This window comes from Ambystoma mexicanum, chromosome 1q (assembly GCF_040938575.1).
Source record: "Ambystoma mexicanum isolate Mex_15411 chromosome 1q, UKY_AmexF1_1, whole genome shotgun sequence".
Lineage (NCBI taxonomy): Eukaryota > Metazoa > Chordata > Amphibia > Caudata > Ambystomatidae > Ambystoma > Ambystoma mexicanum.
The window spans coordinates 180,997,331-181,024,473 of NC_090922.1; the positions used below are offsets into that span (position 1 = coordinate 180,997,331).

At 46.2% G+C, this 27,143-nt stretch overlaps 1 protein-coding gene across 2 annotated transcripts in view; it reads right to left on the minus strand.

Annotated features, from left to right (window-relative positions):
• The window catches only part of MYBPC2 (myosin binding protein C2), a 241,323-nt gene extending 225,600 nt beyond the window's left edge, over positions 1-15,723 (minus strand). The window contains exon 1 of one of the 2 annotated variants that reach the window (XM_069636959.1): positions 15,606-15,723. In XM_069636959.1, the coding sequence (XP_069493060.1) occupies positions 15,606-15,627 (22 nt within the window). In that variant the 5' untranslated portion in view covers positions 15,628-15,723. The remainder of the gene's footprint in view (positions 1-15,605) is intronic. The other variant, XM_069636949.1, reaches the window with a different exon arrangement.
• Between the last annotated feature and the right edge of the window lie 11,420 nt (positions 15,724-27,143).

A 27,143-nucleotide genomic window follows, 5' to 3' on the forward strand; every position in this document is an offset into this window, starting at 1 on the left:
GAATGCACACATGAACGCAATATCTGGGAAGGATGCGGGGTGGCGTGCCAGGGGTGATGGCATTTTGTGTGAGGCCTTCCACTTTATCCTAAGGGACATTGACAGGGACATAGCAGCATGTATTTAAATATAACCATTTATTTGCTAGAGAACGACTAAGTGACTACTCTGGGCCATCTGGGCCACATTGTGCTCGCTACCACTAAGGGAGACCCCCTTGCCCTTACGTGCTGTCATCCTATCACTCTGTCCTGTGTCCCTCACTGTGCTCCTCGTCCTTTGCTTCCTGCCTAATCTTGACAGCGGCACCTGTCTTTTATGGTGCCCCCTGTACTGCATAATGCATCCTATCTTCCATGGGGCCTTCTGTCCCCCATCATAGAGTCTTTTCCCTGTACTGTTCCCCATTGCCTCTTCCTTTTAGAGGCCTCTGTGCTTAATAGCGAGCCTTGTCCCTGACAGAGCCCTTCCCTGATATTTGATCTATTTTACTGCTTCCCAGGGACATACCTATATGTATAATGAAAGTCATGTCTTTGCAGGGATAGAGAAATGTACTTCACCTGCATACCAAGCCCAGGAGGGATCAGTACAAGTGTTTGTTGTCCTGGGGCAGGGGTCTTCAACCTTTGGCTCCCCAGATGTTTTGGACTACAGCTCCCATCACCCCTCGCCTTCTGTGCAGTGTAAGACGTAAGGGGTGGGTCCAGCAGCACTTGAATTGTTTTGCTTTGTGCAAGGCCCCTTTGCCGAGACAGCACCAAAGTTTGTTGTGTACAGTTTTAGACTGCATGGAGGTGGCACAAGGCGATGTACTGTGCGCTTTAAGACTTCAAATGAAGTCAGCATCACGAGAGATGTTCTCGGCCCTCCACGGGCGGTGGCAGCACCCTCTCGGGGCTCCTGCGCCAAGGAATTCCCAACAGGCCCGGAGTGTGAGGCTAGGTCCCAGGAATTCCCAAGTGCAGGGTTGAGCGGTCAAGGCCAGAACCTTCTGAGACGCGCCGCCCTCAGTACCTCCTGAACGGCTCCACGATCTTATTTTAGGACAGTCATTAAAACGGGCCCATCAATAACTCTGGGCTGCTCTTCTAGCATTCTGCACGAAAGCTTCCTCCGTCCGACTGCCCTTCCCCTTTTATGGCTACCAGCTGCTAGAGCATATCGCTGGCACCCCGTGACAGCGGCATAGAAAGGGCACGCTTTGGGAATGTCAGGCCACGTTCCCAGGAGACGGGGTATTGGTTTCTAAACCGCTGTTTGCAAATGGAATCTGGTGGCTAAATTGTCGAGTCTCGATGGTGGATTTTAATCTCGCCCGCCCCACTTGACGAGATTATGTGATACTAAAACAAATCTGTCAAAAATGGGAGTGTTTGGAAACAGATCGAGTTTTGTCAATAACGGCGATACACACTTTGCCCCTCTACAGATGTTTGCACTGCTGCCGATAGTACTTCCGAAATGAGACTGCACGGGTTGTCAATGGTGTAGGAGCCAAAACACAGTTGGCTTTTAAGTCATGCGCATGACCTGCAATGTTAATTAATTTCAGTGACTTTAAGCAGTATCATGGACCCAACTGCAATGTGGAAATGTTTCAAGTTGAGTGACAGTCCCCAAAGCAAAAAGTTGCAAAGTAGCACAGCAGGTTAGTTGACTGTTGCTGAGATATTATATCTTGAGAGCACCCTATAAATATCGAATTCCTAAGTAAAATATGCCCTAAAGGGCACCTTTTCCACCTAGGAAGGGGGTGAGCAAGGCTGCTTGCACATATTCCTCAGTGAGGTTTTTTTTGCCCCAATAGTGAAAATCCAAGGTAGGCACCCTTGGCTTGGAGCATCAAAAAGACTGTTGAGGCTAATGTAGAGTGCTACGCTTCCCAGGAGTCATTGCCCGTCCAAAGGCTCCAGCTCGATACATAAAGGATTATGCCACTTGGCCCAACCATCATTTCAGAGACACCCTTGGAGTGGGAAATCTCATCAAATTTCTCTGTGAACACGACAGCCTCTGTGGCAGCCATACTCTACACTAGTCAACATCAGGCTTTTTTGTGGGTGCTAGTCTACCTGCCTCGGTGGCAATGGCCTGCTGTGTACAATTAACCCTTTATACTATTTTCAATAAGTGTCTTAAGTTACGGGATTGGGTGGTGCAGATGTTCTGTGACTTCAAGACTTGCCTGTGTTGGAGACCCTAAATTGCTCCCAATATTTACCTAAGGAGATTAAAAACGGACAACCAAGTAAACTTTAAAAACATCTTCCTACAAATGGCATCTTTGGCTGTGATGATGCTTTGGGGTAATTTAAGATCATCACCCGTGACTCCCAATGGAATCGCACCAAAAGATTGAGAAAAAAAAGACTGAATAGATGGTTTTCTCGCATTCGGTATAGCTAGAAAAGACTGAACCCGAAAATACTGAATTAGGTGAGTGGGGGTTTGCAGCAGTGTCCCCGACTCAACTTGTCTGGTATTTCCGCATTCAGGGGTTGTGGGGGCGTCCCCCACATACATGAAAAAAGGAGGGGACAAATGAAAATAAAAAAAGATCGAATTGCACAATGCGGGAAAGCGGGCCTCGGTATTTTGCAATTCGAGCTTTTCGTAATCCGATATGATCACATACATCCACTCCCAACAGTGTCATTTTCACCCTCACCAAACCTCTCTCAGGAGCCCTAGAGCTCCCTGTCCTCTCTTGGCCTGATTCTGGACCTTGTGATGTTGCCCTCCCCGTGGCCATTTGCACAGAATAGTCTGACTAGGCAACAGGCGTCAGTCAAAATGGTGACCCTTGTTTGACTCTTCTTTGCATTGCTTGCGCTCTGTCGCATTCCACTCCAAGTTGCACTGACCACTCTTCTTCCAGGTCGCAATTTGCTTTAACCCTTTTTATCCTCGCTGCATCTGTGCCCATAGGTGTCCATCTTTGATCTGGTTCCTTTGTCCTCCCATCATTGCCCCATACATGATGCTAGACCATACTATGCTTTGCTCCCATCGGTCTTCATTTTGACTTTACTCCTATTATTTCGCAATACATTTTGCTATGCCCTATTATAACTTTGCTATACTAGGTTGTTCTCTGCTTTCATATGTCCTCTTTCTGCTCTGGCAAAATGTGTCCAGCAGGAGCACTGTCCTGTGGAGGCCTGTGGTCCAAGCTTTAAGCTCAGTACTTAATTTGTGGGGGTGGTTTGCCAGGGCTAACCCCAGCACTTATTTTTAAACCCAGTATGTTTTTGTGTTTTGGCAACTTCATTATTTTAGTCCCATGCAAGAACATATTTGGGCTCTGGTACTTATTTTATTACAAATTAAGCACTGCCTAAGCCCCACCCCCGGGCTAGCAAACCCAGATAAGCAGTGCTTCAGAAGACTCGTAGTACAAATATTAGCACTGCACAAAACAGCCCAAGCCTCACAACCACAAAAAGGCACTGTCCAAATGAGTATAGAAGCCTTGTGGTTTACAGATATTTTCATGCTAGGGTGAATATTGTGACTAATGAAATGAGCAGAGAGTTCAATGTGCGTTGCTTGCCAAGAAGGGTTTCATGCTTGAATCACTATCACAGACATATTTCAAGTATACAGCTCTGTAGTTGTTCTTAGGTCCCCCACATGTACTTTTTTGTAATGCAAACCACCAGGACTCAGCCCCTCGTGCAGGTGCCCCTAAGTCCCCCCGCTCCCCCCGCAACTGCACTTGTATTCAGTTCCTTGACGAGATCAGGTGCTTCTCGACCTGGTCTGGGGTTCCGCCCCCTCATTCCCAACTACATCACTCTGACCACTCTCCTGCTCCACTGGGCACACGGGTATGGGGGAGGTATGATTGGCAGAGTACCTTTTATCCATTTCGAGGCCGGTCTATAACATATACTATGCTCTGCTCAGCTTGTCATACATGGCTCTTACTTATGGTATTCTATTGTTTTATGTGCATACAGTTTTGCCAAACTATGGGAGCGGGGCCATGTGTCTGTGTCTCTTTTGTAGATTACACCATGATGCTGAGTCACACCGTTTGACTTTTATTACATTCTAGGGTAACACTGATTGCACCACTAGGTTGCTGTTTATACTGTATTATGAATTTACCACTTTCTAGGGAGCGATTTCTACGTTAGCTCTATCCAAATGCTACAATAGGCCTTTATGTTTCTTACCATGCTCCAGCTTGAACTGTTACAATTGGCCATGATTGTTCACGCTACTACTCCTTACATAGCACGGAACTGGCCATACATTACAGCATCTTCATCGATTAGCTCACATCAGAATATATTGCAAGCATTCATGGCACACAGACAGAATCCTACCCCATCCATTTTCCACTTTCCCTAATGTCTCCTTCCACATTCTGCTTTTTCACAGTCTACCTAGACTATATTGGCAGCCAATCTGGGCACTAACCACATTTGTATTTGGGAACTGTTTTGGGGCAGTCAAAGCAAACCCAACCAAATTGGCTTCTCCAAAGGGCCACTTCATCCCAATTCAAGCCCCTAATACCACACACACTACTTCCATTACTAGGAGATTATCACTTGAATACTGCCTTGATTAGTACAGGTACTATAGCACTTGGCCTCCTAGTTCGGCATTCTCTCTTTGGCCGTTCTGTTGGGATCGGCATACATCCAAAAGCCGACAAATATTACCTTTATCCTTATCCTTGCACATCTGTCTCCAAAATCTTGACATTCGTCTAACCCTGTTTCCTCTTTGCCCTTTTCCGTGTCTTCCACGGGTCACTATTTGGAGACCCCTGGCGGGAGGACATCAGGCCAGCACCCTGCTGAGCCGCTGTGCTGTGAAACTCCTATGGTGTTGATTTTGCACAGCATAAAATCTCCCTAACATGACTATCTGAACCTTCCTTGGAAGTTTCAACACAACCGCTGAATCAGGACAACCACCCTTTGTGGGATTGGGAACCCAGTAGTGCAGCCACACTCTTTTCAATGTACTGGCCTTTTGAGGCAAATCTATTTCATTGTCACAGAGGGCTCTCCTGCTCCCCTATCAGTTGTGTGGCTATTCATGCTCCTTTGGTGGATGAAGGGCAGCAGTGTCACTTTAACACAAATGCAATGGGCGGGGGCCGGGGCCGGGAGGGGGGGGGCAGATTTGCTCAGTGCAGGGTCACTTACATAGGAAATTGCTTACTGATTCCCAGTGCTTAATTTGTGGGGGTGTTTGCCAGGGCTCAGACCTGGCACTTATTTCTGTGCCCGGCAACTTATTGTCTCAGACTCAGATTGATTATGAAGTAATGATAGCCACGGCATCCATCCACCCCAAAGAGCAGGTGCGAGTTGTATTAGCGCCAAGTGCGTCAACACTCTGGGGAGCAGCTGTGGCCGGTGGCAGCAAAGGTGGGGTACAGCCCACTCGCAATCTCACAAGCGTGCTAGAAAATATTTGGGCCCTGGCACTTATTTTCTTACAAATTCAGCACTGCTCATTCCATTAACGTGCTTGGTGCGGACAACATTTTGGCTGTAAGCGCTTCATAGGTGGGGCTAGTAGTTTCACGGCACATTCATCTCTGCAGAAGACAGAAGTGTTGCCCTGCATTCTCCACCGTGGATGCGGTACTGTTGATGCACACGCTCCCTGGGCGGTGTGGTAGTGTCGCTGCACATGCTTCCTTGGTGGATGAAGTAGTGCTACTGGAGGCGCATCCCTAGTGGAAGCAGTGGCATATATGCTGGTACCTTCACTCTCGAGTTGCTTTGTCCCTTTAACCTTTCACCCGTTAGACGACCAACTGCTCCCTGTCAGATTGCACTTTGAACACTTTAGGATAGGTTCAGAGGTCATGTCATCACTTCATCACTTGTGAGGACAGACTGCTCCAACGGGCGTGTCTGACACTGATCCGCACTCCATGCTCTTAGCAGCGCCTAAACATCGCTCACCGATTGCGCTACACGTCCACCTTTAGTATGACTTCCATTCTCGCCTCCTTTTTCCACTCCTTTCTGATTCTCTCCTTCTGTTACTCTTCCTACCACTCTCTCTTCCCTTTAATTGTCTCCCTTTCTTAAACCCGAAAAAATGTTTTGTGGAGCAAAAATACACAAATCACACCACCCCAGGTGACCCATAATATAATGAGATCGCACTCGGACTGCAAATATCTATGACAAGGTAGAACATATTTGAAATCTACTGGCAAAGAAAATACCCAGTTACATGCATGACTTCACTGATTCATATACCGCACCCTGCTGCCATGTGCATGGTCTCCAAACGCTCTGGTAGAACTGAAAGAGAGGAGGTGGGTTAGACAAGTGAAAAGAGAGGGACTTTTCAATATAACTTTGGTTTCATGTTGATCTATATATGTGTGTAGGTAATTTACAGGGTGCAAACCTGGCTAGAAAGGAACAGAGTGAAGTACAATAAAGGGAGTGGAACATACCATGGGGAGAAGGGGGTATCTTGTCGGTCTAACGTTTTGATTTGTCTGTGAAGTGTTCCTTGAAGAGCAAGGTCTTCAGATGTTTCCATAATCGCAGGAGAGAGGGAGCCTGCTTGATGTTAACTGGAAGGTTGTTCCAGAGCATGGGAGCATAGCATTAGAATGCTTGTTTGCTGGTCTTCTTCTTGCACTTCCTGAATTCCAGTCTTTTCTTGGCTCCTGTGTTGCGGTAACAGGTGACCTCCTGAGACAGTGATCTTTTCAGCTATGGATGTTGACTTCTTGGATATTAGAGCTTTGCAGGTGATGAAGGCTATTATGAAGGCGAATGCGAATTTGGAGGGGCAACTAGTGTAATATCTTGAGAGTGGGGGCAATGTGGTTACATTTTCTCAATCCTGCAATGAGGTGTGCTGCAGCGTGCTGGACAGCTCTCGGGGGGTGGGGAGGGCAGAGTAGTGGTTTGGACACTAGGATGCGCTTCGACCATTCAGGTAGGAGAGCACCAGGGCCTAGACCACAAATCTGAAGTCTCAGGCAGGGATGACAGGTTTGGTTCGGCAAATTGGTGATTGCTAGTACCATGCTGTTTGCATCTTCTTGGCAATGCGTGCATTGAAGAACTAGCAATCAATGCTGAAGTAGAGGGACTTTGTACTGGGCGTGAATTGGGGAAGAAGCTATCGCAATCCATCTGCGTCAGCCAGTTATGACTGTGGGTGCATTCAGTGGCACTCTAGGGGCGGATGAACTCTGTTTTGGTAGGGCTACATTTCAGGTAAGCACTTGACATCCAGGCTTGGCAGTGGTTGAAGAAGTGAATGTTGAGGCTGCTGACCTTCGGATGTTTCACCTCAAACACCCAAGACATACTGAACAGCCTTGTCATGCACTCTCCCAACCCATCCCTTCCCCCCTTTCCTCCCCTGACCACTCACCCTCTGCCTACCTCCCTTTCCTCCTTTGCCTCTGTCTCCCTGGAAGAGGTCACCAGAGTTATCAACCACATGAAGGTATCTTCCATACAGGTTGCCCCTTGCTCACCCAGAACCATCAAGGACAATATTTCCTCTCGCCCCTGCTCTGGATGATCTTTGTAACCACTCCTTTGCTACTGCCTCTTTTCCATCATCCCTCAAGCACTCCCTTCTGCGGTCCCCTCCTTAAAAAAACATCAGCAGACCCTTCCTGCCCACCTCATCTCCATTACCCCTTTCCCGGGGAAACTGATTGAAAAGTTGACCCTCCCCCAACTTAATTCCCACACTGAACTTGTTGGCTGTCTTCACGGCCATCATTCTGGATTCCGAGCAGCCAGAGGCACGGAAACTGCTCTTCTGAACACACATGAAGGACTGCTTGAATCCCTTGACTCCAATTCCCCTGCTGTCCTCATCCTCCTTGATCGCTCTTCTGCATTTGACACAGTGAGCCGCTCCATCCTCATAAAAAGGCTCAAAGACACCCTTGGTATCTTGGAACGGGCACTGGACTGGCTTACCTCCTTCTTGACTGACCGCCTTTCCAAGGTCATACTGCGAACCTTCTCCTCGCCTACTTCCTCCTCCACCTCTGGCGTTCCCCATGCTCCATTGTTTCACCTTGGCTCTTTAACATCTATCTTACTCTGCTGGCACACCTCATTCTCTCCTTCACCCCCAACTTCCAGTGCTATGCTGACAACACACAACTCTTCTTCAAACTTTCTACAGATGCCCTTGAACCCCCCTTGTCCCTGACTGCCTCTCAGCCATCCAGGCCTGGTGTACTTCCAATGATCTTTGTCTCAATGCCAGCAAAGCACAGATCCTCCCTATTGGGACCCCGGCACCCCACTTCTTCCCTTCACTCTGGCCTTCTTCCTTGGGCTCTCCCCCAGCTCCCTCTTCGGAAGCCAGAAACCTCAGTCATTTTCGACTCTTCTCTCCCCTTCCTCCCTCATACTCAGGACATTGCCAAAAAGTCCCACCTTCAGCTTTTTCTTCTGAAAGGAATCCTACATTTCCTCACCTTCCCCAGAGACTCAATGTTAGCCGGGCTCTGGTTCTCTCTAGGCTTGACTATTGCAACAGCCTCTTTCTTAATCTTCATTCATCCCCTCAAGCCCAGGGACCACATCTCTCCTGCCCTACAGTCTCCACTGGCTCCCGATAGCAGCAAAGATTACATTCAAATCCCTCTGCATCATCCACAAGGCTGTTTGGGGCCAGGGCCACTCTATCTGCAAATCCTTCTGACCAAATACTCCCCCTCTAGACACCGGCATTCCTCTGGCACCAACTCCTTGCGTGTGAAGCAGTTTGCTAAACAGAGAGCAGGTGGTCGATCGCTTTTCGCAGCGGGCTCCCTTCTTTGGAACAGCCTCCCCCACCCTCTTAGTCTTGAGCAGGACCTCCTTAAGTTCCGTAAAAGCCTCAAGACCTTCCTCTTTACTTCTTCCTTCCCCCGCCCCCCTCTTTCTAATCGCACAGTAGCTTGACTGGTGTGCAGGGCCCTTATGCATCCTCAGGGCCCTGACCTCCCACATCTTATCATCCCAGCTGCTGTCTATCCTCTGCACTTGCCTTGGCTCACCCCCCACCACTAGAGGTTGCACTTACCTTTATTCATAGCACTTCACCTTCTGCTTCCCAAGAGCTCCAAAGCATCTATTCCATACCCCTCTCCCCTCTGCATCTGCACATTTTGAACACTCACAAGGGATAGTAGGTACGTCTTCCCCTCCCCATTGTCTTTTCTTTGTTGTATTTCATTATTTAACATTGCTGTAATTACATTGTTGCCCTGTGGGCGCTTTGAAACAGTATTTGCTTCCTGTATAAGCACCGAACAAGTGAACAATGAATACAATAAATAAATAAGCATACTGGTGGATTTCCATGTTGAATGTGGCTAAGAGTATCCCGAAGGGCTCCATGTAAGGCTTGAAGAGTGGAGGGGATGGAGCCTTGTGGGACTCTGCATGTCACTGGATGTTGTGGCGATCTACAAGTGCCTTGGTTGGTATGCATGTAGTGTGTTAGAGTAAAGAGGCTGAGAATATTAGTGCAGCGAGGTTGTGAAGAAGCTGGTAGGCACCTTGAAGCACCCACTGTGGTGGTCATGTCAACATCCTGGTAGGGGTGCCTCAGGATTGACCCTGTCATGCAATGCGTATCCCCTTGCGCCTGCGCATGTTATCGTTGGCGCAAAAAAGTATTACGCGAAATTGGCCCTTAGAATTTGAACTCCACGCTGGTTCCCTTTGCTCATTCTCTGCAAAGACAATAAACCTGTCCCGTGATAATCTGCGGCTACTCACCCCCTCCCTCCATTCCTTTAGAGTCTGACTGGTTTTCCCGGCTGTAATGAAGTGTCCCAAACCTGATTTTTTAAATGGGCCCCCAGAAGCGCTAACTCATGTTCCGCCGGATCTCAGACCAATGCAATAGCACCAGGATTTTGAGCCGCATGGCCTACGATGACCTTTACTAACTATTGCTACTGTAAAAAATGGAATTATGCAGTGATGGACCTTTTTTGACTGTTGTCTGCATTGCCATTAAAAGGACGTGAAAGGGTCGACATCAGAAATCTAACGTTCGAACCCCCTTTCAGGGCATTATGCAGGAAAGGACTTCTGCAATTAAGGTAAGCACTTGCTCTTCCCTTTGCTACAGGAAAACGCCACACTCTTCAGAGGACTTTCTACAGAACCTCTTGGATGTGTGTACACATTGGTGGTGTTTTCCAGCGGTATTTTTTAACCTTATGATTAGAGGCACTTTACTACAAGCAGTTTTCTGTTGGAATACCGCCAGAGGTAAATACCCCCAACCCTGTAATGTGGCACGTGGTAAACAGCCAATATTTGCAAATATCATCTGTATTTACTGTTTCAGCTATACCTGTGATGGGAGTCTCTAGATGTTAATGTTAAAGGATATTTGTACCACGCACTAGCACCACCTGAGTGGTCCCCTGGTGATGAATACAGCTGTGCAACAGAATATAAATTCACACTCTGACTCTGAGTGCATACTACACTAATGCATTCGAGCAGAGATTTACACCTAAGCTTCTTCTGAACGCAGCACATTCCAGGAACTAACGCAGCGAATGCGCTTAGCCTCCGAGTATAAAATACGCCCATCTGCTTGTGTGCAAGCATTCCTGCTCATGGCCCCCAAGTGAAGGATAGTCCAGTGAACTAATGAAGGGACTCAGGCATATAGTCTATGGGCCAGATTCTCAAAACCTTTTTTGCCGCAGGTGAGGGGTTGCGCTGAGGAGAGGTGCTAGCGATTTTCCTCATTTGTGTCAAAAAAGGAGCAGCCCAATGCACAATGGGCATCTGAATGAGCGCAACTAAGATTGCCTTTTTTGCGCATTTAAAAGCACATTCCGAATTCACAAACGAGATGCAATTTCAAATGCGCAGAAATGATGTTCATCCCCAGGGCAGGGTCATTTCTGACCCTGTCATGACTTTTGCTTTAAATGTGACAGCCACAGTTTAAACCACGGCAATCACACTAGGAGGGTGGACGGGTTTGGGAGCCTGTCATTGTTTAGTGCAGGGAGCGCTCTCCCGAAACTAATGTATGCATGGGGCACATCTTTGTGCAACTGTGCAGCCCCTCCTAAAATGCGCAAGTCACCTTTCAGAATAAGGTGACCTGCGCATTTCAGTAAAGTGAATAGCGTGTCATCTGCGCTTTTCTCATTTGTGCTCATTTTTGAGAACCGGGCCCTTTGAGAGTGGGATGAACTGCGCACTGAAGTGAAGATAAAACTCCGGGCACGATTAATGGGATTATTTGCATGGTTCCAAGTGACTTTGCACTGCTGAAAAATGACTTTGCACTGCTGACACAAACCCTGATTCATGGAACTGTGCAAAGTGTATTTTTGCAGGGCCAAGTCAGTGCAGAGTCATTTTTACAGTACAAAATGAATTTTGCCATGCAAATAATACACTTTGCACAGTTCCATCAATCAGGGTTTGTGTCGGCAGTGCAAAGTCACTTTGCACCAGTGAAGAGTCACTTTACACCGTGCAAAGAATTCCATGAATCAGGCCTTGTGCCTCTCGAGTGTAAAGATTCCCAGTAGCATCGGAGTGTGAACTACACACATGAATTATTGGAATGGCTTACATTTGGCAGGAACACTAGTGCACTTCACACGTAGAAAAAACCACTAACCACTGTTCTGGTTTCAAGATTCAAACTGAGCCTGAGCGCATGTTGCACCAATGCAAGCAGTCACTCGGCGCATCGTCGAATTTACCACTAGTGCCAAAATGCACTCACGACCTCTGAATGCACAATATTTCAAAGCACTATTTCAGCAAGAATTCACACACAAAATCTGAGTACCAAATGCACTAGAGCAAAGATTCACAACCAGTCGCAGAAGGCATTATACGCAAGTACAATTGTGCAAGCATTCCACCTGTACTTTGGGTACAATATACGCTACTACACTAGCACAATAAGGTTTCACATGCAGCATCTGGGTACAAATTACAATAGTGGTAGGACAGGCGCTTTCAGTACTGAATATGACAGCAGTACAAGGCTGTACTGTATTTCCTGTAATTGTTTTCATTACAAAAAAGCATTGGCAAAGACAACCGTTTGGCTTTTAAGTATGGTATAGGTATTTTCCAGTCACTGCCAGCACAATGGCAACAGATACAAATTGGTTTGAGATACTGGCCATATGATATCAGCACCTGGCAAATGTCAGGTACCTAAACACGAGCCAAAACTGCTGGATTTGCAAATGCTTGTTTTTAACAGGACTTCAGTACAAATAATGGATGCAAGGACAGACTTATTGTTTGTAAATGAAGTGGCTGAAGTCACACTTAAGACATTTTTACTACACTAATAGCTCAATTACAGCAGCAAATAAGTCAGCAACTTTCAGAAGAATGCTCACAAACAACAGTGGCAGGCCCTACACAGCACAACGTGTTATATTTCTACTGCATGACAGAGCAGGCTCAAAGAAATCCCAGCAGGCTGTGTTTTGGTGAGCAGCGTCAGGTAGTAGGATGGGGATGGCTATAGGCATTAGCATGGCCATAGTCGGGCAATGGGTAAGTAAATAGCCAAACCACGCTCACTGACTTTGGGCCTGATTCATGGAATGTTTTGCACAGCGCAAAGTCACTTTTCACTGGTGAAAAGTGACTTTGCACTGCCAACAAACACCCTGATTCATGGAACAGTGCACAGTGTGTGTCCATCCTCGCATCCCATTTCTCCCCCCTTCTCTACTCTAGTGCAATAGTTTCTGGATATAGGTAGTCAAAGGTCAAATGTGTACCACATGGAACTCTAGATTTGGGGTGGCAGCTGTAGAAGTGTGTCACTGTTCACTGACACCAAGATGAAGTGCCCCCGTCCTCTGCCTGGAGCGAGTTCCACCTCTATGCTCGTCAGTGCCTCCTGGGCCTTGGCAGCAACCCCAGAAAGGTCAGGGCAGGCTGGCCAGTGGAATGAGATCGTATCTATCATATAACTGCCTATATTGCAAAGTTCAAAGAGCTAATTTCAGGGGGATGTTGCGTTTAAGGTTCCTTTGTGAGGGGGTTAGGTTAGGTGAATGAGGATTGCTGTTTGACAAAACCTGCAAAAGTAGCCATTGATATCAGAATACCAAGAATATAAAACGTGTGTTACACAGCTATCATCTTTTCTTGGGATGCAAATTAAGACACGCTCTACCGTGAATCCATTCGTAGTAGAATTGAAGATGCAGCAAATCAGGAATATTTTAAAAGCCAAAAACAAAACACATATAATGATTACCATCGAGTTATTTGCACCACATAAAAGGAGAACCCCCTCTTTCTATTTGCCATTATCAGCAAGGCCAGCCGCTCTTTCTCTAACACGAGGGCAGGACAAAGACTGATATGTTTGGGATATTTCTTCTCTGTGAAAGATAGTGAGCTAAAGACTCTGGGTAAGTCTCTCATAACCAGGACTAATGTCTGGCACAGGGACTCCCAGGAGCCCCCCCCCCCCTTGTTATCTGCTCTTTCTCTAAGAACCAAAGGGCCTGATTCATGGAAAAAGCACACAGTATCTGCAAAGTACTCTGCGCATAAAACAACTTTGCTCCTACCTGCACGCAAAAGTGTGTTGCGCGTTCTGCATATCTAATGGATTTATAACCGCAAAGTAACCCTGGGCACAAAGAAAATAGAGTAGAGCCCGGAACGCCCACGACACGCACCCACACAAACCAAAACCAGTGACATATACCAACCTTTGCACCTACCTTATCCGAACCATCAAGCACCCCGGCAATACTGTGGGCCCTCCCCTTGCAACCAAGGCAGCACCCCAGACACTGCGTAAGAACCCCCGTAACCCAAAACTACACCCCGTTAATCTGCCTACCATTTTGCGTAACTCAAGGCAGCAGCCGGTAAACCTGCGCGCGAACTCCTGTAATTCAAGTCAGCACCCTGCTAATCTGCATACAATCACCCCTAACTCCAAGCAGTACCTTTAGTACATGCTGTCATCCCTTAATTGCTATGTATACGTTACCGTTGCATTCTGGATCCTATGTGCATAGTGCATTGCATCTCCTATCTTGTAGCAGTGAGTTCACAAGGTTTGCGTGTGACTAAACCCGACGTGAAGTTGCGTGTTGAAATTCATAAATGCGTTGGGTTTGCGATTGACTGGGCATGCAATTTCTTTATGTGGCCAGTCCCTCAACACGCCCATGTTCTTCCTCATTTTCCCAGGAGAATGGGGAATGTGCATGTTCTGCCGCCTATTTTTTTCATTGTGCAGGACTGACCCACACTTTGCATGGAGTCGTGCAAAGCGATCGACTACGCGCAAAGACGTGAAGGACCCGTGCAGAGTACTGGAAAAACACACAAAGTCTGATCCATGAATCGGAAAATGAGTTTTGTGCTTTGAAAAGTTTGCAAAGTCACTTTTCAGCACGCAAAAAATCCATAAATCAGGCCCCGAATCGTAACACAAATTAGCTGCAAAAACTATGCCTTAAGTTGATATGAAAAGGGGTCGTAATAATGAGGTGTTTTCACTGGCCAGATAACTTCTGCAGAGAGAAAAACACTTTGACACGCCTATTAGAAGAAGCCCCGGAACTGACCATTGCATTTCTGCACGCAAATGCCAGTACTGACTCATAACACGTCCCACTCTTCTGCTAAGGCGTGCAGTAAGTACTGTCGCATTAAAATGTTATCTTCGATGCATGTGCGTGTTGGCAGTGCCCTATGAAAAGTAACAATCATCTGCTATGAAGTGCCGAAGTCCATCTTTTAAAGTTATGCTAAGTGCTAAATGCCAATGTGCCCGTTTAAGTCGTGTGCTTAACTTAAAGCCTGCATGTTCTAGCTGTCACCTGCTAAGAAGAGCGCTCTGGTTCGGTTCAGTCAGAAGCCTTATACACCTGGTAAGAAGTGTTAGGAATTTCTGTATACAAATCTTGCACTTCAAATACGTGCTGTTTAATTGCAATTAGAAGTCTTCAGCCCTAATTTACAAAGCGTTTTTAAATTGAAAAATCCCATTGAAAAAGGCTTTGTAAATCTGGCCCTTATACTTATCCCTGCACTGTATCTCAGAAGGATGAATGTTTTTGACAGCCCCGCCTGGGTTCCATACTGCAACACGGAGATAACCCACAGATCTTTTGCAGAGTGTGCATTAACCCAACGAGCTATCTCATCACACCTGTACTCACACCTCTGCCGTTTCCCCGTGCACTCTATTTGCCCACCTCCCTTTCTCACAACCACAAACATCACAACGGCCAAATGAATGGCATCGCAGTCATCGCTCCCAGCAGAGAGGTCAAGGATTGCATGGCCATAGCGGAGGGGAGGGTCGAACTGTCCTGGGTGTTGAGTCACAACTGAGGGCAGTGTTACGAGTGTGCACTGCATCAGAGGACTTCAGGCCACAGTGCTTCGAGGCCAGCATCAGGCCAAAACAGCCCCTATCGCACCCTGTATGCATCATGCAGACGCCTGAGTATGCACTGGGCGCAGGACGGCCCCCTCACAGACCCGACTCCCGGATCGGTTCCCTACGTTGTACATTTCAGGACAGCGTATGCGTTCCCCAATCCGCAAGCACACCCCACGATGTACAGTAAAGAGTCCTACCGACTTTCGTTGGCTCAGGCATGGCCGGGATGATGCCCTCTCCTGGGTCCAGGCACACACTCAACCCTCTGTAGTCTCAAGGCCTCTTTAAAGACTAGCCCATGCCCCTTGGGAGAGACTGACACAGGCCACCTGACCCGCCCCCCTCTCCCAGGGCCCAATGCCAAATTCTTGAGCCGTGCCATAGAGCTCCTTAAATCAGGGAGAGGGAGGAATCATGCTTTGGCATTAATAGTAGCAGAGACAGTGGGCCGCTGGGGGATGGGGAAGACTCAGGACCCCCACCAGCTGCCTGCACACACACAGGCTCCTATAGAGCCAGGAAAATTGTGCAATAACACTAGCATATAGGTGTGACGCAATGTGCGCTCCCTGGACGAGTTGTCACTGAGTTTGATGAGGCCGGGGCTAAAAAAGATGCGGCTCCCCCTTACTAGTTTTTGCACTTGCCCAGCGACAGCGCAGCACCACCGACAGGATATGCAAGAACTCTCCTTTGTGGATGGAGGACCCAGATTGTGGTTTGTTGTTATGACTCCAAGCACGATAAAACAAAGTCATGTTTAAGCCACCAATCGAGGGACAGGCCTGCATAGAAATGTCTCTCTGTTAACACCATCGCACATCATCAAACATCAGTAACGAATTCCTAGTTTCAATTCGAAGTACCTGGTGCCTCCATGGTAGTACAGGTGACCAAACATCCACCTGCCAGTGCAAGGCGCAAGTCGAGGGACCACGCGGGTGGACGGTGTCCACCTACTTTTTTGAGAGGCCGGATGCCAATCCCCTTATCCCCCTCCGATCCCCAATCGCCGTTAAGAAATACAAATAAAAAAAAGAATAACAAGCTGCGATTGGGTTTTGAATCCTGGCCTCGCCTCTGAAAAAAGGCACTTAACGGCAAGACTATGGCAATCATTGGTAGCACAAATGAACAAATTCTGATATTGACATATTTCTATAGGGACATGTATTTTTTATTTATTTATTGAGCATTTGTTAGGCGCCTATACAATAAAATGGTGTTTCCAGACGACACAAGGCAAGTGGGATGGGGGGGGGGGGGGACAAGGAGAGTAAATAATATAAGCAAAAGAAAAAAGGTTCATAGTGATAATTTCGACAACAAAAATGTCGAAAGTCAAAATTTCGAAAAAAAAATGTCGAAAAAAAAATGTCGACTTTTTTTTCAATGCATTTTTTTTTCGAAATGGGGGGGTTCCCCCCAACCCCCCTTTTTTAATTTTTTTTTAAATTTTTCCCTTTTTTTTAACTCCCGAACCCCTAAATATATAATTAAAAAAAACGAAAGTCGACATTTTTTTTTTCGACATTTTTTTGTCGACATTTTTGTCTGTCGACATTTTTTTTCGAAATTATGACTGCCCACCAAGTCAGGCGATGGGGGAAGTTCTCAGGTTTGAAAGGCGCGTGCCTTTTATACTTAAGCATCAAGGTTATTTGTCACTCTGTTTCCTTGGCAAATACTCTTTTGTCAGGTGTTTTTTTCAATCGTGTGTGGTTTTTCAAATCGTGAAAGACAAACCTGAATGAAATGTGCATATTTCCCGTTGACGTTCAGTGACGTCACTTCCCAGTGCTCGCCAGAGCCCCCCTCCTTTTTTTAGGACTTAAGCCCTGTCTGTCTCTGAATGGATCCTGTAAAAACTATAACTGTTTGGCTGAAGTTTCCACCAAGGGAAAACGAGGACCATGGACAGTATGCTTTTTCAGCAAAGGTAAGGATTGGATGCCCACTGTATTGGCAGATTCCTGCTGCTGGCATCCTCATGTCTGCCAGAGTAACTCATGGATATGGTTGGCATCCCTAATTATGGCACGAGCGCTCATAGTTCTAAATGAAAATAATTATTTCATAATGAACAATACATCATAGAAAAAGCCCTATTGTATTATGCTATCTAAACTAACAATATAACAAAAGGCCAGATGTATGTTTGTCCTTGTATGTTTGTCCGAGGCAGTAGCAACGCCTGTTGTCACCACTAGAGGGAGTGGTTGCTTTAGGATACATAGAGATGATGCCAATTCGCATAGCTTAACCTGCTGTCACTGCTAGAGGGAGCTGTTGGCTTAGGTTATATAGTGGTCCTATTGTGTCAATGAAAACCTTCACTTTGGCCTTTGTACACTGGCCTCTACACTAGTAAATATATAATGTGTTTGTGTGTGTGAGTGCTACTCAGGGATACAACCATGGAAAAAATGCATTTCAAACAACACCCTGTCGAAAAAAGGCTCCTAGTCAGCAACCCCTCGATTCAGGGGTTTATGGATGAAGTCTGAGAAATGATAGCAGGGGCGGGGGGGGGGGTTGAGGAAATTGTACTAGTGTGAAGGGCAGGTGCAAATGGAAGACGAGATTCTGTTTATGCATTGAAAAAGGATGCATAACATAATATGAAAGTGCTATGTACATGTCAACCAAGTACTTCCCATCCAAGTCTGACATCATTCGGGGGGTGGCCAGCGGGGTCCCGTAACTGTCTGCAAATCTCTTTCATCCAAGTGTTGTAACCATACATCCTCCAAATGTGGCCAACTGACCCCAATCACTCTGAACATTGACATATCTGAGCCCTGTTGTAAATACTCTGCTGTCTCATGCTTGTCACCTGAAAGCATCGTGTCCTGGTACAAATCCTAGTTAAAGGGGAAGTTTGCTAAGAAATGTTATTGTCCCAATCGATCAGCAATGTCTTTTTAAGCATAATGTAATGAATCTTAAAAAAAAATCCTATGCATCTTACCTTAGCTTTCCTCACATTTACCAAGATATGATATGACTGGTTATTTATAACGCGCTTAATAACCAGTGGTTTCTACGCGCGGACCCGGGATCTGCTCTGTGTCGTCTTGTTTCCAAAGCGAGAACGTAGCCCCTGAGCTATCCTCCCAAGACATGCGAAACCAACGGGGTGGGTGCCACCATCTTGTGCTAATCTTATCCGTTGATACATCGCCCTAAATTCAAGTGCCCTCGCAGCAAGAATATAGATCACCCGCCCCTCAAACTGACATCACTTGTCCAAACGATATGTTATTCCAATTTTATGGCGTTTGTGGCCAGCGTAGCCAAATGTACCCTGTCATCACCCACGCCCTAAAGTTGCCTAACACAGAACCAGGCAGATAAACTCACACATCCTCTCACAGCGCAAAACCTTTCTTTTTGAAGAAAACAACAATAGTCTGCAATGTTACAATTACCTTTATTTTTCACATAACGCTCAAAATAGAAGAATATGTCCACAAACATATTTATATATTCAGCCAATAGAAGTTATTGCTAGTGAAGATTGCATGCTACAAATATTTTATATAAGTTTGTCATGAAATGCTGATTGCGTTCAGCGATTGATTAATCCCCATGTTTCATTTCTTCTTGCTTCCTTTTGTCCTTCAGTTCCAGCGCCGATTTTCTTTTCGAAAGCACATGGTGTTCCATTAGTCAGAAGATGAGTTGTTTCATTTTCAGCCGTGCCTTCGCATCGCTGGTTTTGACGTCATAAACGCTGACTGGTTGTTCCTTATTGCTGCAACCGCTAAAGGACATATTGGTCCCTGGTGATTGTCCCACATAATGTAAATCACAGAAGCGCTGTAGATTATTATCATCCAATGTTGATTGAAGTATCCATGAGACGGGAGCTGGAAACGATGGCACGCGCAGAATGGTAGAATATAGCAATGTAAATGACAGAATAAAAGAACATATTTCAGTAGGCAGTTTATAATCGAATATACACATTCAAATATGCTAGCTAACCGTTATGATTCAGTACCAGACGAAAACAAATGAGCAACACCCACACCACAAGGAATAAACACAGAGATGTCAAGACAGGTGAGTAGGTCACACCACGAAGTGTAGGGAATTGCACAGAAGAACAAGTTACTTACCAACTGGTAACGTTCTTTCGATTGGATGTTTCTCCAACGTATTCCTCATTTTAGATGTATTCCATCCAGCTTTGCTGCTCTTCGGAAATTTCTTTGGCAGAGGCCACCGTGCGTCGATGTCGTCGAGTCGATGGTCCCTCGAAGGCCTCCGTCGAGGGTGACGTCATTGGGTGCATAAGTAGCATGTGCGGCGCCCGTTGGCCTCAGTTCTGGTTTTCCCCTTTTTATCTTTGATCTTGTACTGTGTAGATTGTGCCGGCTGTTAAGATGAATTTCTGAACTCTGTCGTGGAGGGGCAGAGGTTTAGAATGCTAGCCTAGTTTCTTGGAACAGGGTAACCTCTGGACAAGCCAGACCAATCAAGGTAGCGATCGCGGCTGTCAAGACTAGGTCTCAAGAGGGGGTGAGGGTGACTGAAAGCCCGCAATGAGCACACAGAGCAAGGACGCTTACAAATTACTCCAAGCAGGTGTTATATTAAAAATATAGACACATTTATTACATGGCCTTTGTAATATTGACCATAGCAAAGAATCACAATAAAACTCAAATAAACCAACACATCACCATCAAATACAATATATATACAATTACCGACGGGTCTAAAGAGTTAGAAGCACGAAATATGCAGACCACCTAGATGGGGAGGAAAACAGGCAGTGCAAGTAATAGTTTAGACCCAGTTCGCCTTCAGAGGCCACCTAACTAGAAGGAAGTCCGAGCCCTACGAAAAGTGGAGCCTTGTGCTCAAAAGTACCTGCACACACTGGTGCCGATGGGCCAAGGGGAGTCTCTTCAAGGAAGTCAGGCAGTTCAGAGTGGTGAACAAAGGAGGGTGAACAGATCTCTGCTACTCAAGCGCGGCCTCTACTTGCGGGCAGAAGCAGAGCGCGAGTGCGAAGAAGGTGTGCTGTTTAACACAGCGAGGAAAAGCTACGGGCTACTGCAGGAGGGCGACCAGTTCCTAGCGTTGCTACTCACCGGTCCCCGATGCAGGCAGACCCAGGCTTCTCTGCGTCAGTTTCAGTGCTGGTAGGTTCAGATGCGAGCAGGGGACGTCTCGGCGTCGTGTAGATTCCGCGGCAGCAGAAGTTAGAGTTGAGGATGTCCCAAACGCAGTGAACCCGCCCAGATTGTTACCACAGCAGGGCAACGAAGTGGCCATGTGTATTTCAGCCCAATGTACACTTCTCACTTCAGACCTGGGAATGCCAAGCGTCCGAATCGTGTGAGAGTGCTAAGGACTCGGAATACAACACAACCTGACGGCGGTTACAGAGCAAGACTCCTGGGTAAGATGGTCAGTCCACTGGATGGCCCAGAGACGCTTCCGAAGGCTTACCTGCAGGAGATGATGAAGATGCCGAGAATAGTTGTTCCCACTATTCCAAAGGGTCGAAGTACCAGTACAGGCCTTCTCGTTCGATCAGAGGCAGAATGGTTTCACAGAGCGACAGCAGTGCAGAGGAGCAGTCCTTCAGCGGGTCACCAGTGATTCCTCGGTTCAGCCTCGTAGTTGCAGGATACTTGGCTCCTGTATCCGTCGTTCGTGAGAACTCAGGAGATCGATATGGTAGTGGTGTTTCCAGCCTCCTCTTATCCAGAGTTCCCTTCAAGCCAAAACGGAGGGGACCCAATGGGAGATCTGCTCACAAAGCACTCACACCATACGTGGACCTGTCACGGACCACGGTGGTTCCAGGCATTCAAGACACACTAGACTCTCTGGCACCCAGGATCTGTATTGGGACCAGACATCCCAGCCCACATCCTGGAGGCACACACAAGGCCTGTAGAAGCCTGCGAAAGCATCTGTGTTTCACGGGAAAGTACATGCCCAAATAAGGAAGGCCCCGGGTCGGCTTGACCTGGGGAAGGTGAAGGGGGCAAGACGGTCAGCGGGCAGGACAAAGAGCCTCATGGTCTGGCCATTTTGGGAGCCAGGCCACCATTTTGGGCTAAGCGCGAGAAACGCGCTTAAACAGCCAAAAGGAGCTCAAAACACAAAGAAACGATCGCTGCCACCAGTCCCGTCCATGATTCACTTGCACCGTTAATTAACAATCCAAAGAGAGTGTCTAGGGCCTGTAGAGTGACTAGAGACCCAAGAGAGCAGTAACTTAGCTTACAGTGCCCTCTTGTGTCATGTTGCGCGAAAGCTGCAACTGTAAGAGGATTCAATTCAACACTACAGCTAAGTCAATGCCTAGTCTGGGATACTGAATGGAAACCCTTATTGATATATCTTTATGTCCAGTTCATGCGTTCTGGATGACTACCCCTATATAACACCCCTCTCTTAGAATCCCCCTGACCCCACTGAGCCAAGAAGTAGGTTTGTTTTGCAAGTTAAAAGGTTTAATTGATAATTTAAACAATAGATATATATATCACACTTTAGAATAAATTAATAATTGAATAGCACACTTAGTCTGATATGATAAAGATTAACAACGGAGAATCTGGCACTAGCACACTTCTTTATAATCACTAAGGAGTTGACATGAAATGGATAAGATAGCAACAATACTTTTATGGTTTCAAATTGATGCAATGTGGAATGAAATGCAGTAAAGAAAATAACTTGATAGGATTTCAGCAAAAGACAATGTAATCACTTTCTTGGACAATTCACCCCCCCCTTTTATGCAATGCAAGGAAATGGAAGGAAGCACACAGTTCTCAGAAATGCAATTCAAATGTAATTCAGTTCACCCCAGCAACTTAAACTACAGAAGTTGGAAACACAGGCCCAAATGCTTTTAAATGTGCTGGCAATGTAGAAAAAAAAATATACTAAAATGCTTTTAATTCCCTCTAGGAGGTTCAGGTGAGTGGTATCTAGTTAATATTAGTCCAGGCTCACACAGCAATGATTCAGGGATAATTAGCAGGTTAAACGAATTTCTGGCAAATGGGAGGCAAGCAGCAGCAGATTTTTACACGTGAAGAAATTTGCAAATCGCGGCAAAATTCGTGAATGCGTTTTTCACGATTGCGGCAAAACTAGAGGGGGTAGGAATGCGGTTCTTTAATTTTAAAGTTCAAAAAGACAAGTGCAGCTTGCAACTAGAAAATGACAAGTGACAGCTTTACAAATGGCAGGTGACAGTTAGGAGACAGTTCTACTTAGATTAAAATAGGATTGAATTATATTATTTTAACTAAGAGATTGGTTCTGCACAGTCTTGCTAGGTACTCACACTATATTCTTGAATTAGAAGGGGCCACGCCACGGATCTGGTCAGGTTTTAGACTGGACTCTGGTCTCTGCACTTTACAGTGATCTGGGTCAGCTCTATCTGGTTCTGCTAACAGGTCAGCTCTACTCTGCTGGTCTGGGTCTCTGAAGGTTGATGGAGGTAAAGTATGGATTTTCCCGGCAGAGCTTCCCGCAGCAAATGGATTTGAAGGTCCCTATCTGTCCTGTCTGTCTGCTTTTATGTGTTTTCAAAATGGGTGTGTGTGAGCAGCATCACTAGCCAGCCCCTCTCCACTTATCATTGGCCAAGCTTTCATTTCTCCCCTGATTGGGGGAGCTAAGTTGTGTCAGAGTGATGTCATTTTACAGCCTGCAGAAAGTCCACTCCTCCTGTCAACTTGCACACAAATCTAGATTTGAACCAAATACATATTTGCAGAGGTACATATTGTTTAAAATTACATGCACCCCTCACATATCACAGGAGGTATCCTCTGTTCAAACTCTGCTCTTCCCGAGAGCTTGCATTCAGAAATGGCAATATTTTGCACTTTTTAACTGGTTTGCAATTTCGGACATTAACCCAAATTTACACACATGTGCGCAAGGAGTATGGACATTAGTTGATGAAGTGTCAGATTTTTCACATGCACACATTTTGAGTAATATCCTCTTTTCCGCTAAAACCCCCCTGAACATGCCACCGGTTCTAAAAACCTCTTAAAATGTGGGCAGAAAAATCACAAGAATTATGGTATCATTTATAAAATTTTCACAAGTCCGTACTATGAGTTATTCATCTTTTTAGAGTTATGTTCTGGCCCCAAAGGGGTGTGGTTTCCTCCAGCACAAGGTTGAATTTCTGGTTTTTCCAGTTCTGCCAAGCCAGCTTGCTCTCACAGGCAGTGCTCCTCCCCTTTCAGGAGGAAGCTTCATTTACGACATCTGCAATAAACCATCTGCCTGGGTCAGGACAGGGCTTTGTTCAGAGCTCCTGTATTCTGTGGGGGCTCCCCTTAATTCAATTATCAGAGAGATGGCATATCCTTAGTGTGGCCAGCAAAAGGCAGATAGGCCTGGGAACACAGCTGTGACTCAAGTTTCACTCCTGATGGGGGTAGTTGCCAGGCAGAATTCAGTTCCTTAAGCCAGGTTTCAGACAAAATGTCACTTTTTGTTACCCAGTTTAAGTCAAGACATTTTTTTACATATGCAGCTAGGATGCTGATTCTAAGTTTAAAACTATGACATTTAAACAATTGCAACCTATGTGACACTCAAAGTAGGTCACTCATTTCTTTTAAACATTTAGATTTGTAGTGTCTTTCAGTCCAAATTTACTTAAACTGCTGAAATCCACAGCTCAGCCAGTCTTGTTATAAACCTTCAAGTCACTTCAGAATATAACTTTACATTGGATCCACCTCTTAAAATGTCTTTCTTTGGCATGTTTTGGGTTCATTTATTCAGTTTTCTACAAAATCTGGTGGTTTTAAAACGCCGGCTTTTGGATAGTGGTGAGTACTGGTACTGCACCCATTTTTGGGATTTAAGAAAATGAATTCCCAACAGTTATGGGTTTGCTTTTGGCAATCAGTATTGCCATTTCCAATGGTTTCAGACTACTGTGTGGGTAGTCCACTGGTGGTTTTAGGCAGTGTCCTTCTGTGCCCATAACATCGGCAAAAATGAGTGGCAGCCTATTCTTCATGCATTTCCCTGTGCATTTTCTGGGAAGCTCTGGCCATCATGATGTTTTCCATGTCAGTACTGCACAGTTTTGAGGTAGGGCTCGGATGCATGGGTAAATACATCCCACACAACATGATAAAAGAACTACGGAAAACAACGTTTCCTGGTACTGACTGTCTTAAGGGCATGTCAGTTTCCCTGTAAGAATGGAGGGAAAGCCCAGAGGAGTGCGGCAGAAGGCTGTGCTTCTCTGGCAAAGTCTAGATCAGGGTGAAAACAACAGCAAAAAGTTTAGGGGTTGCCACATGGAAGGAAAATTACCCATAATTAAGAAATCTTTCCTAACACCGGCAGACAGGTATGAGCCTTGCGAGATTTGAGATGGCAATAACCCGGAAAAATCTACAGAGGGGTAGGCTGGGAGGGCGATAAGGAATACGTTAGAGGAACATCCAATCGAAAGAACGTTACCAGTTGGTAAGTAACTTGTTCTTCGAGTGGATTGTGTCCTCCAACGTATTCCTCATCTTAGATAGACTCCCAAAGCAGTATGGACAATTCCTCTGGAGGAGGGGGTAGATTGTTCGATACTCTTAGATGGCTGAGTATAGTACTGCTTTGCCAAAAGTTAGCTCCCTAGACTGGGAGAAGGTGTGTAGCGAAGACCTAGTTGCTGCTTCGCAAATGGATCGTATTGGAACACCTCTTTGAAGGGCCGTGGACGAGGCGATGCCTCTGGTGGAATGAGCCCTTAACCCTTCTGGAGGGTCTTTTTGAGCTAGTCTGTAGCATTCTGAAATGCAGAGCACAATCCAGCGTGAAATTGTCTGTTTTGTCACCGATTGACCCAGTTTCCTTCCTGTGTAACCTATAAACAGCTGGCTGTCCACTCTAAGTCTGGAAAGTCTAGAGATGTAAAAGCTTAAAGCTCTTTTCGGATCCAACCTGTGTAATCTTTCCTCCTCCTTCGAAGGATGGGGTGGAGGATAGAATGCGGGTAAGACAATTTTCTGACTTAAATGAAAATCAGATATTACTTTCGGTAAAAATGACACAACTCTGTCCTTATGGAACACAGTATAGGGTGGCACAGAAGACAGTGCCTGCAATTCGCTCACTCTTCTTGCTGATGTTAGAGCAACCAAGAAGGCTGTTTTCCACGTTAGTAATCTTAATGGACACGTGTGCATAGGCTCAAAAGGAGCACACATTAAGAATTTTAGCACAAAATTTAGATCCCAGATCGGTACTTGAAATGGGTGAGGAGGAAACAAATTAGTGAGTCCTTTTAAGAATTATATTATCAAAGGAATTTTGAAGTAGGAGCATTCTTCCGATGAGCGCTTGAAAATGGAAAGCACCGCAAGGTGACCTTTTATTTTTCCGATATTCAGACCTCTATGTGCTAGGGTCAGAAGGAAAGATAATACTTCCGGAATAGAACATAGAAAAGGATCGACATTCTTTTCTCTGCACCAGTTGCAAAACTTTTTCCAACGGCAACGGTATAGAGACTGTGTTGCTGGCCTTCTTGCCGAAAGCAACACCTCCATAACGTCATCTGGAAGATTCCAATCCCTGTATCTCAGCCTTTCAGATACCAAGCATGAAGGTTGAGCATTTTGACCTCTGGATGGAGAACCTGACCCTCCATTTGAGAGAGAAGGTTCTCTCTCTCTGAGGAAGACGTACTGGAGGACAGATGGACATGTCTAGAAGGTCCGGGTATCACGTTCTCCTGGCCCAATCCGGGGCAATTAGGATCATGCTGCTCCAAAACCTTCTCAACCTCCTGATGACCTGAGGAATGACGGGAATCGGAGGGAACGCGTACAATAGTGGGAAATCCCACTCCACCACGAACGCATCCCCCAGGGTTCCTCTCGGGGGAAATTCCCTTGAGCAATACCTTTCGCATTTTCGGTTGATTCCGGTTGCAAACAGGTCTACTTGAGGGGTTCCCCAAAGGGCGAAGATCTCTTGAATGACTTCCTGAGCCAGTTCCCATTCGTGGGATACCGTGCTCTGCCTGCTCAGAGCATCTGCCGTCATATTCTCTTCCCCGGCTAGATGAATTGCCATTAAAGAGATTCCTTCCTGAATTGCCCAATACCAGAGCTGCATTGCCTCTCTGCACAGGGGTAGTGACCCCACACCTCCTCTTTTGTTTAGGTAGTGCATGGCCACTGTGCTGTGTTGTCCGTCATTATCAGGACATTCTTTCCCCTGACAGATGGCAGGAAGGCCTTCAGCGCTAGTCTGATTGCCCTCAGCTCTAAAAGGTTGATATGTAGTTTGGACTCCGATGGAGACCAACGATCGTTGATTGTCAAATCGTTGGCATGAGCTCCCCACCCCAGGAGTGAGGCGTCCGTCACTACTGTGATCTCCGGCCATGGTTGCCAAAAAGGTTCTCCTTTTAGGATGTTCTCTGTACAGGTCCACCATAGAAGGTCTTGTCTGACCTTGTTCGGAATCTGAAGAAGATCCGTCATTTGACCCGAGAACTGGAAGCACTTTAGGGCCCATTGAAGGGATCTCATCCTCAAGCGTGCCTCTGGCACCAGAAAGATGCAGGATGCCATGAGGCCGAGTAACCTTAAAAAGTCATAAGCCTGGAGATTTTGGGCATTTTGGAATTTGGAAACCATCTGAAGAATGTCTTGAGCCCTCGACTTGGGAGGCAAGCTCTTTCCCAAGGAAGTGTCTAATACAGC